The sequence below is a fragment of the Lingula anatina genome, chromosome 1 (assembly GCF_051362555.1).
Source record: "Lingula anatina isolate TDL-2025a chromosome 1, LinAna3.0, whole genome shotgun sequence".
In the NCBI taxonomy this organism is placed as follows: Eukaryota; Metazoa; Brachiopoda; class Lingulata; order Lingulida; family Lingulidae; genus Lingula; species Lingula anatina.
In genome coordinates this window covers 12,000,793-12,016,839 of record NC_141767.1, presented here as the reverse complement: position 1 = coordinate 12,016,839, position 16,047 = coordinate 12,000,793, and the positions used below count along the sequence as shown (strand labels likewise).

General features: G+C 33.8%; 2 protein-coding genes across 8 annotated transcripts in view; one reads left to right on the top strand and one right to left on the bottom strand.

Moving 5' to 3' along the window:
* LOC106171250 (prolyl 3-hydroxylase OGFOD1) overlaps nt 1-5,306 on the top strand; it is a 19,171-nt gene extending 13,865 nt beyond the window's left edge. The window contains exons 8-16 of the mRNA XM_013551518.2: nt 132-248; nt 600-691; nt 1,222-1,353; nt 1,613-1,726; nt 1,921-2,000; nt 2,423-2,820; nt 3,122-3,262; nt 4,274-4,332; nt 4,448-5,306. Coding sequence (XP_013406972.1) covers nt 132-248; nt 600-691; nt 1,222-1,353; nt 1,613-1,726; nt 1,921-2,000; nt 2,423-2,820; nt 3,122-3,262; nt 4,274-4,332; nt 4,448-4,597 — 1,283 coding nt within the window. The 3' untranslated portion in view covers nt 4,598-5,306. The remainder of the gene's footprint in view (nt 1-131; nt 249-599; nt 692-1,221; nt 1,354-1,612; nt 1,727-1,920; nt 2,001-2,422; nt 2,821-3,121; nt 3,263-4,273; nt 4,333-4,447) is intronic.
* On the bottom strand, nt 5,302-16,047 carry LOC106171251 (transcriptional activator Myb). Of its 7 annotated transcripts, none has more exons than XM_087001678.1 (19): nt 15,851-16,042; nt 15,372-15,669; nt 14,550-14,673; nt 13,761-13,919; nt 13,433-13,536; nt 13,136-13,264; nt 12,740-12,896; nt 12,462-12,528; nt 11,694-11,808; nt 11,326-11,402; nt 11,022-11,143; nt 10,217-10,435; nt 9,781-9,917; nt 9,397-9,532; nt 8,996-9,127; nt 8,600-8,713; nt 8,084-8,206; nt 7,810-7,869; nt 5,302-7,368 (listed from the first exon to the last, which is right to left on the bottom strand). In XM_087001678.1, the coding sequence occupies exons 2-19, from the start codon at nt 15,419-15,421 to the stop codon at nt 7,249-7,251; spliced, it is 2,145 nt and encodes a 714-aa protein (XP_086857804.1). In that variant the 5' UTR covers nt 15,422-15,669; nt 15,851-16,042; the 3' UTR covers nt 5,302-7,248. The 7 variants fall into 7 exon arrangements, with proteins under 7 accessions (XP_086857804.1, XP_086857805.1, XP_086857802.1 ...); XM_087001679.1 differs by having other exon boundaries at nt 10,217-10,432; XM_087001676.1 differs by having other exon boundaries at nt 10,217-10,432; nt 11,260-11,402; nt 15,851-16,041.

Here is a 16,047-nt window from a genome sequence, read left to right as displayed (position 1 = left end):
AGTAGTTTAAAAACTTACTGGTTTGATTGGAATGTTTGCTAATGAAATTTTGCATGGTAGATTGTCTATCACTATTGAAAAATATATGGTTTTAACCATAAAATTAAAATTGTCGTTTCTTTTATGTTCAGATGTTCTACTTTGCCATGATGATGAACTTGACAGCAGGAGGATAGCATTCATCTTATATCTTGTTCCACCTTGGAAACAGAGCGATGGAGGAGCCTTAGACTTGTTTGATATGGATGGTGAGGATTAGATTGGATGTTGACAAATGTATAAAAACTGGATGTCTTGATGCACTCTGTAGGAACTGACTGTTATGATAAATATGATATGCATTCAAATTCTTTTATTGCATGAAAGTGTTTAAGCAGGAAATATGTTTTGTATGTAACCAGATCTCAGGGTAATGAACAGAAATATGTTGAATTTAAGTCAAAGATAAATTGTGTTTTGTTCATCTCCAGATAATGTAGAAGCAAATTTTACTGATCTTCAGATTGAACTTCTATTTAATGTGAATTAAGGAAGAATATTTATAATTGTCAGTGTTTCAGTGATCTGTATAAGTGACCTGTTTTCTCTATAATTCACAGAGCATGGGCAGCCAAAAACAGTTGTTAAGTCTGTACTTCCGGCTTGGAATAACTTTGCTTTCTTTGAAGTTACTCCAGCATCTTTTCACCAGGTGAGTTAGAAGAGATTTAAATGACACATTTTGCTGTTTTTTTATGTTATAGAAGATGTAAGTAGACTTGTCATTTCAAATTTTAGGAACATTAGATTTATTTGACCTTATTGACCATAAATGCAGTGTAGGACCTTTGTTTTTGGCCCCAGATGCCAGAAGGCATAAAAGGAGACAGTAGTGTAGTATTGACCATGAATGTGGCTCAATTTGGAAATCTGTAACAGTACAGTTTGTGCTATGCATTACATGCTGTGTAGACTGACTATCACATTAAAAGCATGCACCTTTTTTTGCAACATTCAAACTCTCATTTTTTGTGTGTTTTTGATGTGTACTATATATATGCTATTCACAGTGCTGGCAATGGAAAATGGCCCTTACACTACATATAAAAAATTATAAATAGGGGGCTAAGGTACCAGTACATGTTTGAAGGTTTGCACTAATAAACTTAGTTTTTCAGTAGTTTTTAAGTGTGCTCTTTAATTAAAAGTTCTACTGTGAAACCTTCCTGTAATACATCGTAGGTTGCAGAGGTTCTGACATCAGACAAAACCAGGCTATCAGTGAATGGTTGGTTTCATGGTCCCACAGTTCCCAGGAGTGCACCACCCTATGATGAGCTACCAAGACCTCTGCAAAAATATGTATCAGTGCCAGTAAGCAACCAGCATGAGGAAATATCCTATTTAAAGTAGTATATTGAACTATCTTGTTGTACTTATGGTTACATCTTTAACATTTATGGTGTTTTATGTGGCTTGATGTTTCACCTTATAATTTTTGTCTGCGAATAGAAAAAGCTTGAATATTGCTCATATTCACTTGAGATTTATTTTGAGCAGATAAGATAAAATGTCAAAAGTATAAAACAAGATTTAGAAATACTGACAGGGTTTAAATGTTATTTATTTACAGGAAGAATTTTTGTATGAATGGATCAATCCAATCTATCTAGACATGGAGGTACAAGCAGAAATCCAGGAAAAGTTTGAAAATGAATCGGAGATACAGTTACAAGATTTCCTAAAGGTAGGGACATTTTAGCAAACTAAAAGCAATTATATATTTGGAATGTTGTTTATATTGTATTTGTTAGATGTGATATTTGCTTGGGTGAGGTAATTATCTTGTAAAGTACCCAGTAAGATAACTTACTTTTCCAAAACAAGCAAGAAGTATTGTCTATCACTCCATAGTATATCATGAATCACCATCATTTACAGGAAGAAAAATATAATGCAGTTATGGCAGCACTTAGGACAGATTCTGTAAAGTGGAATTTACAGAATTCCCCACTAAAAAGGTTTGCATTTGTGAAGTGTTGTCCTTATTTAGTGGTGCGGTATGAATTGATAATTTTAAGTTATACCAAAGAGTATTATTATTATTATTATTAGGATTTTTATCTTAGTATTTTAAAGGCATTTTTGTGTAATATTTGTTTTAATAGTGATTTTATTTTCACCAGCTGATTTCTTACTCAGTTATGGCACTTATGCCTCCTGCCCCTTTTGCAGCTATTTTAAAAATACCTCTATCCAGTCCTGTTCTCACCTCTCCTCTCCAGTTACTTCCAATTCATCCCTAGTCTTTTGGTTTCAGCCTCCAACTCTCTTCAAGTGTTTTGCAACTCTGTATTACATCCTGAAAGCATTAGGTTGAAGTTTGTATTACATTTTATACACCATATAACTTTAAGTTTGCATTTCATGGGCTTTTTTTCAGGAAATATCACAGTGCCAATGAAGAAAACCTACCAGAAATCTTAAAGCAGTGTCTTACTTTCTTCAGCTCTGAAGCAATGTTTCTCATATTGTCAAACCTAACAGGATTAACTTTACACAGACTTGCCAATTACAATGACAATTCTGATGCTGTTGCTGACAGGGATGAAAACACTAAAAATATGGAGGAGTCGGCAACGAAAGATAATATTGCATCAATAAAAGGAAAATCTCAAAAAGATAGTTTTGGTGGATGCCAAAGTTCCAATGATAGTGATGCTAGTGATAATAATTCAGCAAAAAGACAGAAGCTTGACCCTGATAAGGAAACACAAGCTACAGGCAATAAAATTGCTTGTAGCACAGACAGAGTGGCCCAAGCAGAGAAAAGATACCCAGGTAAAAGAATATGTCCAGTTTCTGTAAATGTACTTTGTTTTTTATTAAGTTTCCCTTAAAGGAAGAAATTTCTCCTTGGTGATAATTAACATATAACTTAAGCAGTAATTTGTCACGTGACCCACCATAATCTAACTTGATAATCTGACTTTGTGTGGATTTAAAGTGGATTTTTAGTGTAATGATGTTAAGAGATTAATTGTCACATTTGTATTTGTCAATGCCCAAAAATATCTGGATTTTTTGCTCTCAGATATATTTTAAGTAATTAAATTCTGTACCTGAAATAAAAAAATTTCAGATGATGAGTGTTTTACTGGTAACCCAAGATGTAGAGTGGAAGTAAGAAGCTGGTCACATGGTTGCTACACATTGATGCACGATATTGATGCAGAAAAGTCCGACTATGCTCTGGATGCTATGCTGTTCTACAATTGCAAAGGTTCACTTTCTAAGAACAATCTTTTCAAAATAGCAATTTTGATAGTTTTTGAATAATCGTCTTACACTCATCTTGTCACTCAAACTTGATTGCTCTTTTTATTGTTGGCAAAGTCATGTAAATGTGGTCAGTTCTTTTAAGTCCATTAATGTGGTACAGGAAAAAGGATGAATCATGCACTTTTCTCTACTCTTACCTATTATAATAATAATAATAATAATATTTATTTCTTATATAGCGCATTCCATTTTTTACATTTCAATGCACTTTACAAATAATTAAAAAGTCTAAAAATAACAATACTAAAATACTTTAACATTTACTGATAAAATTAATTAATTAAAGAAAGCAGAGAAAATTGTCAAACCTAACAGGATTAACTTTACACAGACTTGCCAATTACCTATTGCCAATTACCTATTGATTAAGTTGTATGACTGACCCCCTTATTCTGACTGAGATTTCTTGCCTTTGAGTACTGCCATAACATGAAGCAATCCATGTCCAAACTTCCCTGTTAAAGTTAGATTGTGTGAGAGTGCAGGCCTCGTAAGTGGTAATTGCAGTTTGCAGTCAGATTTGTGAGCATGAATTGATTCAAGGAGTTTCAACACTATCCAACTCACAGATATGTTTTCATGGTTTTACTTTATTATTACAAAAATAATGATAAATAATTAAGTCTGAAAACAAAACAAACTAATGTATTTCAATAATCTGCTATCCATACCATGTATTAATACAGTAGCAATGAACTCTCCACCATCTCCAGCTCATACCCAATGTACCAAAGGGTAGGTAAGCAACGTGGTTTGTAGCGCATTGCTCGTGGTTGCTTCTTTTACATTTGTGTCATGAAATCGTGGTTTGCATCATTAATTTGGGCATTCGTGTGCACAAATTTGAGGCTCAAATTTGTAAACGGCTAATCCATTTTCAAGGCCTGGGATAGCAGTATTTCTAAGACCATCATTTAAATTTTATTAATTGATATTGTTATTTGCTTTATAGGTTGGAAGCAGGAATATGGCGGATACACATCATATGTTGCAAAGGGCGAGGATGAAGAGGTGAGGAGGTGTGATAAAATGATACATGCATTTAGTTGTGGCAAACTTACATATCAGACTTAGTTTATCGTCTTTGGAGCAGTACGTATTGAGATCTTATTTTCTATTGTTGTAGTTGCTAACAGTGAACCCCATGGAGAACTGCCTGGCCTTGGTGTACAGGGACAAAGACACTATGAGATTTGTGAAACACATAAACCACAAGATACAAGAAATGCCGGATGGATCAGTTTACTACGATATTTCAGCTGTGTATTACGAGTGAAGGTGTAATTTTTTCCCTTTGAGACAATTACTTATGTTGACATAAATATTTACGTTATAGTGCCCACATGGAAGCTATGTGACAGAATGAAATAGACAAAAGAAAACAATTATTTGCAATGGAACTTATACATCTCATACAGGAAGAATGTGTAGAATATAATTTATGAATTTTTAACATTTAAATCAGTTTTGTATAATCAATAAAAAAAAAAAAATTTAGCAGTCTTATGTAACACACCAGATGTAAATGATTGAAGATATATTTTACTTTTTATATTTTTTTATACAGTTTAAACTAGTTTTAAATTGTTAACTATGGTAATGTTGACAAGGGAAAGCGAGCTATTTTTTTTCTCAGGCATTAGGTAAATTACAGTTGACTAATTTTCTTCATGAAAATCATAAATGTGGCTTTGCCATGCATAATAATATTATGAATATTGAGCTTCCAAAGCTTGGCAGATGCTGTAAGCAAGGTGGCATATTTAAATGTATTCCTCATCTGTTGTATTCAAAGTAAACTAGTTGCCCTAACCAAAATCTAGTCAAAATTGGCAAAGTGCCAATTAATTTGTCACTACAGTTTACTTGGTTGCACAGCCAAGAGTAATAAAGAAAATTTGAGGTGTTGCACATCCTCATACGACATGGAAAAATTGAAGCAATTCCCTTATTGGGATCAATAAAATGGAAGAAATCAACTTGAATCACATGCAAGTTTTATTTGCTGTTGAAATCCAATCTTTATCATATACCATAGCTGAAGAGGCACTATCTGCTTTACACAACAAATATTACAGTAAAAGATGGATAACCAAATTATTTAAAGAAAACAATCCTGATTTGCAAAAACCTCATTTTGCACACACAAATAGATTTAGAATATCTTTAATTAGTATAAATTAGGCAGACATAAGCACTTCGCAGTAGAATTTCAAGACCTGTAACAACCACAATGAATGCACGCACTAATTATCCAAATTATATCCTAAGACTTTGGTTGGTCTCCATATCTGCAGGGACAGCACACAATGTGATAATATGTACATTAAAGGAAATAAATTACATTTACTAAACAAACAACAACTCTAATTACTCACTAAGACAACAATCATTTTCACCAAAGATGCACATGGAGAGAAAAAATGTACCTCTGCATAGTGAACTTAAAATGCACATTTATGTATATATTACTAATTTTCTTTTTTTCAATTTATTTAAAAGTAACAATAGTCTACAACCATTTCAGGATTTATAATTTTTTTTTGAGATATGGAAATGTTTTTTTTTTTGTTAGCATGCATTTGTTATCTTACCAGCCCCTCTTGATGTTTATTTACATGTGAAAATGTATCTACAAGTGTTATCATAATCACTTTTCAATGTCATGCCTGCAAATGTTAGAAAGATAAAAATATTTACAAATGAAAAGGCACTTCACTCAAAGAAATGATTTTCAAACAAATAAAAAAAATCCTCCTTATGCTTCAAAAATAAAACAATATAAATAGACCAGTGTGACAGAGATGAAAATATCATGATGTGGAAGAGCATACGAGTTTACAATGAAGTGGTCTAACACAGGACAATGTCATAGAGTTAGCAGCATTAATATAGGTCAGATCACTGTAGACAAACAGTACCTTTAAGATAGGGTAGTATCCGTATATATAACTTAAGTGTTTTAATAGGGTGGTGTTACATAATTTTCAATTCATCATGATGTACCAATTGACACTCCATCTATTGTCAATTGGTGAAAATTTGCATTGGTATTTTAAAACAATACCCCAACATCAAGATCATGACAATTTCCAAAACTTCTAGAATTTAAACTTTTTTTGGCTGGTAGAATTGTAGTTTGCATAGACGGCATTCAGAACAGCGGACTTACTAGTTCACAGGTCAAATATGGCCGACCCACTTGAATACTTCCCCCCAGGGAATCTATTCAGTGTCTATTAGTGGATTAGTTGGCAAGCTTTTTAGTTGGTTGCCATATTTGGCCCTCAGACTAGTTAGTCCACTGTTATGAATGCAGCCATAGATTGGCAAGTAACATGTTATGCTATGATACTACCACAGTATGTATGTTTAATGGAAATGAATGCAATTTCTTTCTCCCTTTTTTATATATGATATGACAATAAATAAGCACCGGGGTCATTCAAATTTACTCCCAGCTGAATCACTGATTTACATATAAAACATTTGCACTTAAATCTTGACATGTTATCACAAGGATGCTGTGTGAAACATTTACAAATGGTGTATGAACTTTTTCCTATTTGTCCTTTACAAGTTACTCAGGTACACATTTATGTACATTATTTTACATGCCTGTATTTGTCACATACCCCCCTCCTGTTACACATCAGTGGTTCAATCAAGCTGACACATCATATGAGCACAAGTTTTCAATGCTTTGAAATATAAATCAAAATCTATAAGCTTTTACTTTTTACAATTAAGTAAACCTCTGCAGTTATAAAGATAATGAATTAATGCAAGCATGAACCGGCGTATCTGATTAGTTCATTCTTGTTTCAGATATTTGTCTTATGCTAAACAAGTCTTTGCTCAGTGATCTCTTAAGTAAAGTTACATGTTAGACATGTTGCTTGACAAAATAACACATAACCCAAAACTTCATAATTTCAATGACCTTGGCTTGATAATGGCAACATTTAACAACATCTTGGCTTTGGCTGTCAGGTCTAGTTGATCTTGTGTCTTGCCACAAGCAACTTTTTCCCAGGCAGTGTCCATCTAAATATCAAGAACAATCAATAAATTAAGATGTCCATAAAAGTGCTATTGCCAAAAAAAGAATAAGTAAATTAAAGAGAACCTTAATATACAAGATTTTGGGGGGAATATTTTTGAATTTGTTTCGCAGCTACCAAGTTTAGCAACACATTTACAACTGATTCGTACATTTCTGCTTTACAAAGAAATTGTAAAATGATTAAAGACATCTTTTAACCATTAACCCTAAGAACCAACATTAAGTATATAATACAAGGATTAAAATACTAGTAATAATAATAATCATAACAATAAATAAATAAATAAATAAATAAATAAATAAATAAATAAATAAAGGGATCTAATTATTATCACACTGTTCCCAATCACTTGTTATCACAGAGCAACTGCAGAGAGAACAACAGGTCAAGTCAGAATATTAACTTGAAAAGCAGAAATTACCTTGCCAATCATTTTCTTTGGGGTAACATCAAAGCGAATGCGGGGAGGCTTACGCTTGGTCTAGTAAAGCAAAATAACACATTGAGACCTCAAACCAAACTTTTTATGTATTTGAAAGTTATATCTGAAGTAAAATACTTAATAATGCCATCCATGTAAGACTGAGCTTTAAGGCCATTTACTGAAACTGCAAATACATTCAAGAGGAACACCAAAAAGAAACCAACTACCACACCAAGCCCATTCTTTTCACACTCACAAGCTGATCAATTACCTTGGTTGCTGGAGCTGGAGACGTGGGTAGAGCAAAAGCATCATTGAGCGGGTCCATGAAGGTCTCCTTCAAAATGGATGGGGGTGAAAAGATGATACTGTGGTCTCCTATCAGAGACTTGCTCTGCAATGAAATCAAATAACAATAATGTTGAAACAGTTAAAAAATAAATAAAATAATAAATAAAAAACTGCATATCAAATCTTAAATAATAATAATAAAATAAAAAATAACATTAAATAAATAATTTATGAAAACCCATTACTGGATCATCATTTCCATCATTTTTTTTTTCAATCTTTAATGTTAAATAAAAGTGTTGTCATTAATTGCATCAAAATGGGATTTTATTGTCTCTATCACAGCATCCAGATAATAATTCATTTGCTTGGAATTTACTTATACAAAATTTAGTAATATTTTCCACCTTTACTGTCAACATAATAAGCACTGAACTTTTTTCAACCCCACAACTGTAACCTGACAAATCTGCTGGAGAAATATAAGTGACCATACCGGTGTTTCAGGCATTATGAGAAGATCCTCTTCAGTTGGTCCTAGGGGTACCTCGCCAGGAGTGGACCATTTTTGCTCCAAAGACTTTCTAGCCTTTTTAGTGGGAGATTCATTCTGATTTAAGAAAAAATGAAATGAAAATAAAATTCAATCAAGTGTCAAACTGTAAAATAAGGATGTAAGGCAAAGGACAAACATGTATAAAAGGAACAATTATTAAAAGCAATATGAATTTCTTAAGCTTTTTGCTTACCTGTACTACATACCTTAAGTAATTCACTGAAAGAGTACAAGTCAAAGCATGATTGTAGTCAAAAGGTTTCAAACAGCTGTTACAGCATTATGCAAAAAAGAAAAAAAATGTTGCACCTGAGGAAACTGGAGGGAAATGCCCACCTCTTTCTCAGTTTTCCTCTTGTGAAGGTCACCACGGAAGGCAGACACATCAGTCTCATAGGAAGAAGAACCTGTGTCTTTCTTAATCACCTCATTGAGATCTGCCACCAAATGGGAAGGTGTTTCAGGAGTCTAAGAATAGAGACAGAGCAGAAGAGAAAACTTACCTTTTTAACACCTTTTATTTTTTAATTTGTAATCAACACACTGGCAACTAGGTGCCAGGTGCTGTTAAATGTCTATCTACAGGGAATGGCACACCATGCTGTTAGATAAAATTTTTAATGTCTCTAATGAATGTTAACAGACTATTCCATCAATACCCATTTCTAAAAATACATTTTAGTTTCAAAAGTCTAGCAGTCAATAAACTTTTTAGGAGCATTACTGAACTAACATACCAGCATTGTAATTGGTCCACTAGTCCTCTCAATTTCTGCTAGAGCATTTTTAAAAGGAGTGGGAGTCCTGGGAGCCACATCAAGCAGGGCCCTTCTGGTACGTGGGGTTCTGAAAACAGCCACCTTTGTGCTTTCCCTGACATCAAAGTTAACAAAATGCATGTCAAAAATAATTCAAAATCAGCCTGAAATAGTGATTCTTTCTAGGACTCTCAAAAGGATCTCATTATAATTACAAGATGAATTTGTTACAAATGCTAATATTGGTATTATAGGGCAATAAAATGGAAATGCTTTTCATAGTTGTGACTGTGTATGGCTACAGAAACGAGACTTTGTAGGTGAACAATAATCATGAAAACATGGGTTATTATTGACACCCACCTTTCTGTCCCATGTTCAGTCTTAATGCACATATCAGGAGGTGCACTAAGGTGGACTGGAGTGGAGTTCCTCGGGGCTGCACACACTGGAGTGGACGTCAACTTCCTCCCAGGGACACCATCAGGGCTATTGAAGAACTGAAGATTAAGAAAAAATTTGAATTAAATATATAAGAATGCAGCAAAAATAAATAAATAAAATAAAATAAAACTTTAAATAACAACTGCTTGTTTCAGGTCTAAAAATAAAGGACAACTCTAAATTATTGTTTTATAAAACATTCCGTAATTGTAGGTTTTTAATTAATACTTTGTTAAAATAAAGCATCACTTCATAACCTAATGAACTTTTGCATTTTCAAACAAATTTCTTAAAAGTCAAAAAAATACAAAAAGGTATACTAAAAATCTTCATATTTCAGTAAAAACCAACCCACCTGAGAAGGTGAGAAAGGTAAGGCCTTAATAGGCGTGCCAGATTTCTTGGGTGTCTTAGGTTCACTTTTTACAATGGGTGTCAGATTATGACAATTTTCTGTCTTTTCTGTTTTGTTTTCTACCACTACTTCTTGGGGTTCAGCCTTTATCTGAACTTCTGTCTTCTCCATGCCTGTGGGAGCAGAAATTGACCTAGATTCCTTCTTTGCTGTGCGCTTCTTAAACAATAAACAAAGAAATAAAAATTAACCATAAAAACAAAAAAATGTTTACTTTGCACACATGTGACATGTACATAAAATAAAGAAAGAAAGAAAGAAAGAAAGAAAGAAAGAAAGAAAGAAAGAAAAAATAGATGACACTGACAAACAGTGATGAGAAGTGTTTAAAGGTACATATGAACTGAGCATTGGTGGAGCGTGGATTCCCAGTAACATACATATGAACCACTTCTACTAGTTTCTTATACGACTCAAATAAATGTCATGCCAAGGGATAAACTGAATAAATCACTCGATTGGTCATAAAAAAGCTTTAGACTGCTCCTTTCTTTCAATTCTTTGGTAAGCAATTTAACTTACTTTCCTGACCTACTTTTCTGCCCCATTGATATACAGCATAGAATGCTAGCAGAAAAATCCGTTCAAATACCAATTTTTGGGGGTACAATCAAACAATGCCTTTTGGTAACTTTCTTAGTTATACTACTCGAGTCTGTATGCTGGCATTTGGTTGGCATCATAGGACTTCATATGCATCTTTAAGGATACAATCCAGTGCATTAAAAATTAATAGTTTTCTCACCTGCTTTCTCCTCTTACTCCTGCGTAAAATGGGAGGGGTGCTGAACTTGGAGGCAATTGGAGAGGTAATGGAGATAAGGCCACCTTCTAAAGATGCAACATCATGGCCATCAAACCTGTAATCTGAAATTCACCAAGAAAAATCCATTTAATTCATTCTATATCAACTTTTAGTTATATCAAAATTATAACATTAAATCAAAATATTTTAAAAAATATTACTATGCTGATTAACCTACTTGTGGATCCTTTTTTGTTAAGGCCAGTAAATTTAATAGGTGTGACTCCAGTAGCTATATCAGTACCAGTCAGGAAATCAAAAGTAGTCATGTCACCAAATGAACTGGAGTCTGTCATCTGGTCGACCAAGTCAGGGATTCCCCTAAAAATAACAATGCACTGAAATTAACTTAAAAAAATCCATTAGAGTAAAAGTCAGAAATAAATTTGGATAGGATGAAAAATTCTGAATATGGTACCTAGTAAAATCAAATAAACAGACAAAATGCAGGTTCTCGTTTCACTCCTGCTAAACAATGTTGCTGCCTGTATTATAAGGAGAAAAATTTTTAACATTTTTGCCTGTATGTGATCATGCATAAATTAACAGGTAGCCTCTGTAAACTATTATTTTGAAGAGAAGATATATCATATGTGTTTGAGTTTCACTTACTTCAAAGGAGATAGGATACCAGCATCAGCCCATTTCTGGGGTGAAAGTGGGGAAATAGATTTGACTTGACTGATATGGCACATTTTGGAAACTCCTCCTTGATTTTGAGTTTGGTCTGAAAAAGATCATAGGCATTTTGCTAACATGTGCTCGATATATTACACTAGAAATAGTATTAATTGTACTAAAAACAAAAAAGCATCCTTTAAAAATATTTACTTCTCTTAGGTGTCAATAAGAGAGCTGAAATGTTTTGGTCTTCAACTTGGTACATGCTTGCAGACATGCTGAAACTGTCGGCCAGATCGGTCATGACCGAAAAAGTTTGTCTAAACCGGTAGAAAATTGGACTTGGTCGGTCCAAAGGACTGACAAGAGCTTTAAGAATCGCAATTTTGAATTAACAGTCATCTTTCAACATACTTCACTAATAAAATTAATAAAACTCAAAGTGTACTGCCCTTCCATTTCAAAACTATCACATTCACAAAGTAAGCTACCCTTATCGTACTGGTAGTATCTGTCTCAAACAAATAGAGTGATTTTTGGTCAGACAAAAATTCACTCGGTCCGGCAAATTTTTCATTACTGCCGTCCAAATGTCCGGCCATTCTGAAAAGTTTTCAGCATGTCTGGTTTGACTGCATCCTCCACATCTGAATATATATACATGTATTTGCAGGAAAATATCATTACAAAGACTTAAAACCAAACATATTACAGACAAATTTACAACTTTTGGAAACCCTTTATAATAGTGAACCTTACCAGTAAACCCCTGTGCAGTAGGGTTAATAATTAAGCTACCCCCATAATTCTGTATTCCACTTGGTGACTGAAAAAGGAAGGATAAAAGCTTACATCCCAAAGACCTCATCTACTTTAAAACAAAATCTTCACATTTTCAGACCTACTTGCATAACAGGCCAAGTGCCTGAATATATGTTGTCAAGCCCTGTTACACTAGAAAAGTACTGTGGAGTCCAAGAAAATCTCTCTTATATGTCAGCACCAAAACCCCAAGAAGTTTTCCAATGTTTACTTACTTGATAAACTGGTGTGCTCTGAAACAGTCGCACTGGCTGTAATCCCTGCATACTGGAGGTGCTAGGGGTGTATGGGTTGCCTCTCTTCTTCTGCTCTTCTTCCTCATATTTTCTCCTCATGGTAGAGTTCCAATGGTTCTTGATAGCATTATCAGTCCTTTACAAATTATGAAATTTAAGGTTTAAATCTTAAAATTTACAAAAAATGAAACATATTGTTGAATTTGCAAGATTGTCAGCATGAGCATGTCATTTAAAATTAAAATCATAAAACTCCAAATTAAAATTGCATTAAGATACAGTTGACATTAGAATTACAATGTTCTTAATTCTGCTTTCTTATTGTTTTCTCAAAAATGAAAGATTTTCAATAAATTCATACAAATCAACAGGTACCTTCCAGGCAAGTATTTGGCAATCTCTGCCCATCTATTTCCCATTTTTTTATGTAATTGATAGATCATTCTATCCTCATCCTCAGTCCATGCTGTCTTTTTGATGTCTGGATTTAAGTGGTTGTGCCACCTATAAAGGAAGATGAAAACATCTCGCATACAAATTAGGGCAGATACATACAATGCAGGGGCAACTGAATCAAATAATCTTTTTAAAATATTAACTTGACACAAAAGAACCTATCATGTTTGCCACAATTTTGGGGAAAAATACTTCAAATTACAAAAACCATGGTACCTTTCTCTGCATTGTTTTCCAGTCCTTCCTTTCAAGTGCTTTGCTATGAGTGTCCACCTCTTTGGCCCATACTGCCTCACTAGTTGCAGTACTTTGTCATCTTCCTGTAATGCAATTACATACGTTTAAAACTGCACACAATGTCATAGTGTAAGGACCATTTCCAAATACTTAATCTAATCAATAGTTTCTTTTACAATAACTTCTTTTGACAGATATTTGACCATTTCTATTATTGTAGTAGATATTGCAAATTATATATATAGCTCTATCAGCTGTTTATAGAACGAAAGTTTCTCTTCCGAATTCTGCAATACAGCATCGGTACCTCTTTTGTCCATGGTCCCTTGATCAAGTCTGGATTGAGCACCTTCTGCCACCGAGTTTGACATTGCACATCCGATCTGTCAGGAAAATATCCTGATATGGTCCTCCAATCAGAGTTATGGCCTACATGGGCTTCAACAATCTTTTTTAATTTGTCATCCTACAATATTATACATTTCAATAAAAATGATTTTCATAAGAACAACATATTCCTAAAAGTCTTAATAAGGCTTCATTCACATGCAATGTCTATTTTCTAAATTCTATTTGCGGTATGTCTTATGATCACGGTCTGTGCCCTTAATATCCCGCAGCGTAATTACTGGCAGCGCGAGCCAGCTACTATAAGTTACTATAAGTAACTGGCTTGCGCTGCCAGTAATTACGCAGCGGGATATTCAGGGCACAGACCGTGATCATAAGATAGCGCGAATAGAAAATAGATTTTTAGAAAATAGACATTCCATGTGAACGAAGCCTAAGTGTCCATTGTGGACAAGAGGGGTACTGGTAAAAAATTGTTTTTCTCAATATACTTGCTTCTACATTTGTGCATCATTATTAAAATGCACCAAAGGTGAAACAATACCTTGGTAGATGCCATAATATTAGACTGTGTGGTTAGTTAGTTAAAAAATATACAAAATCTGTAAGAGATTTTAGTTTTAAATCAAAACATGAATTATAAAGTTAAAATTTATCTTCAAAAAGTTGGCATTCTGGGGTTCCAAAAGTCTTGAAAAATGCAAAATCAGAAATATTTATTCTGTAAATGTAAAACACTGCTCACTTCATCCTTTGTCCACCTGCCCTTGTTAATGTACTTCTTTCCTCTCACTGCTGGCATATCATAGTCATGATCTTTATGTTCATTATCATCACTCTCATCATCAGTAGTTGTATAATGTCTGGTTCTTAAAAAAATTGTGAATAATATTTGCAAACACACATAATAAAAAACAAAGATACAGGTAGGGTTAGGAAGGCTACACTCACAGTTGGAATCTCAATGTTTTCTCCTAACTCAAAACAGGACTGAAACTAACAAATTTTCATACCTGAAAAACACTGTGAGCAGCAGTCCTAATTAATATTGACCTATCATGAACTTCACTAAGCAGCAACTCAAAATGGCTAGGTTTCTTCGGCAATATTGGAAAATGAAAGGTAAGGGAGAAATGTGTGGACATCTTATCCAATCAAGACGGGGACTAATGTTTACATTCACCATTCATGGGTGAATATTTTTCTTGTATTTGACCACAACAGTGAATTTTTAAATATATTTATATAAATAATACATAAAAATAATGGGATAATTTTCTTAATAATAAATTCATTTTTGTTGTGTGGAAATGTATTAATATCAAACTGAAGCACCAGATGTACATGAGAACAAACTGAAAGGCAACAAGTCCAAACAAGTGAAAATTCTCTCACCTTAATACAAACGTATTTTCAACTGCATTTATTCGTTTTCACAACACGATTATTAATATGTTTGATCCTAGGTATTGATTGACTTAACTAACTCTAATATTATAATTTCAACGTTAATTTTTGTTACTCTTCATTGGTCTTCTGGCTTTCCTTCAATCGCCTTTGTCTTTACCTGAATGAACCGACTCTGTAATTTTTACCACCAAGCAGGCTCAAGTTCATCTCAACGCAAGATAGTAAAAAAAACTTTAGTATACTTTAAGTCGAAGCTATAGTTTCATGAATCACTTTCATTCCTTTGCTGGTAGTTTCAATATAATATCATTTATAACGCTCACGCGGTGTCTCAACGTTCGACGTTCATCACGTTGTAATCAACAATGAAAATGGCTTCCATTTGCAGCGCGCAAAAATGGGATCCACCTCTGTGATATAAATGCCGGTAACTGAAGAACTACAGGTATTTGGAACTAAAGGAGCAAATAGAAAAATAAAATCACTTTTATCTTATTCGTGTTATCTAGCTCGAATTCTATCAATCAATACGAAATAAAGCTTTACATCGACACCCGGTAATTAAGATACCACACCACAAGCAGAATGCTTTGACTCTCATTCTCTCGACGCTAAGCAATAAATTTTCCGACTTACCTATAGTAATGGTGCCTGGACATTCTAATTCAGTGGTTTTTATGAGCGTCTTTGCTCATCATAGTAGCCCTTAAAATATATCAAAAGTAATCTGTTCTTTCTCTGTAAAATCAGCTGATCAAATTATATTGTAAAATGTTTGGGCGCAAAACCTCAATCCAACTTGGCGCTTGTTAGTACGACCTGGTTTTTCATTG

Bases quoted from the DNA above. Each gene is read 5' to 3' on its own strand.
- LOC106171251 (XM_087001675.1), bottom strand. From the start codon at position 15,421: ATGAACTTGAGCCTGCTTGGTGGTAAAAATTACAGAGTCGGTTCATTC. The intron at 13,920-14,549 runs GTGAGCAGTGTT...ATAATATTGTAG, and splicing joins GCAGGTGGACAAAGGATGAA to GATGACAAATTAAAAAAGAT. The intron at 7,870-8,083 runs GTAATTGATCAG...TTGCTTTACTAG, and splicing joins CTCCAGCTCCAGCAACCAAG to ACCAAGCGTAAGCCTCCCCG.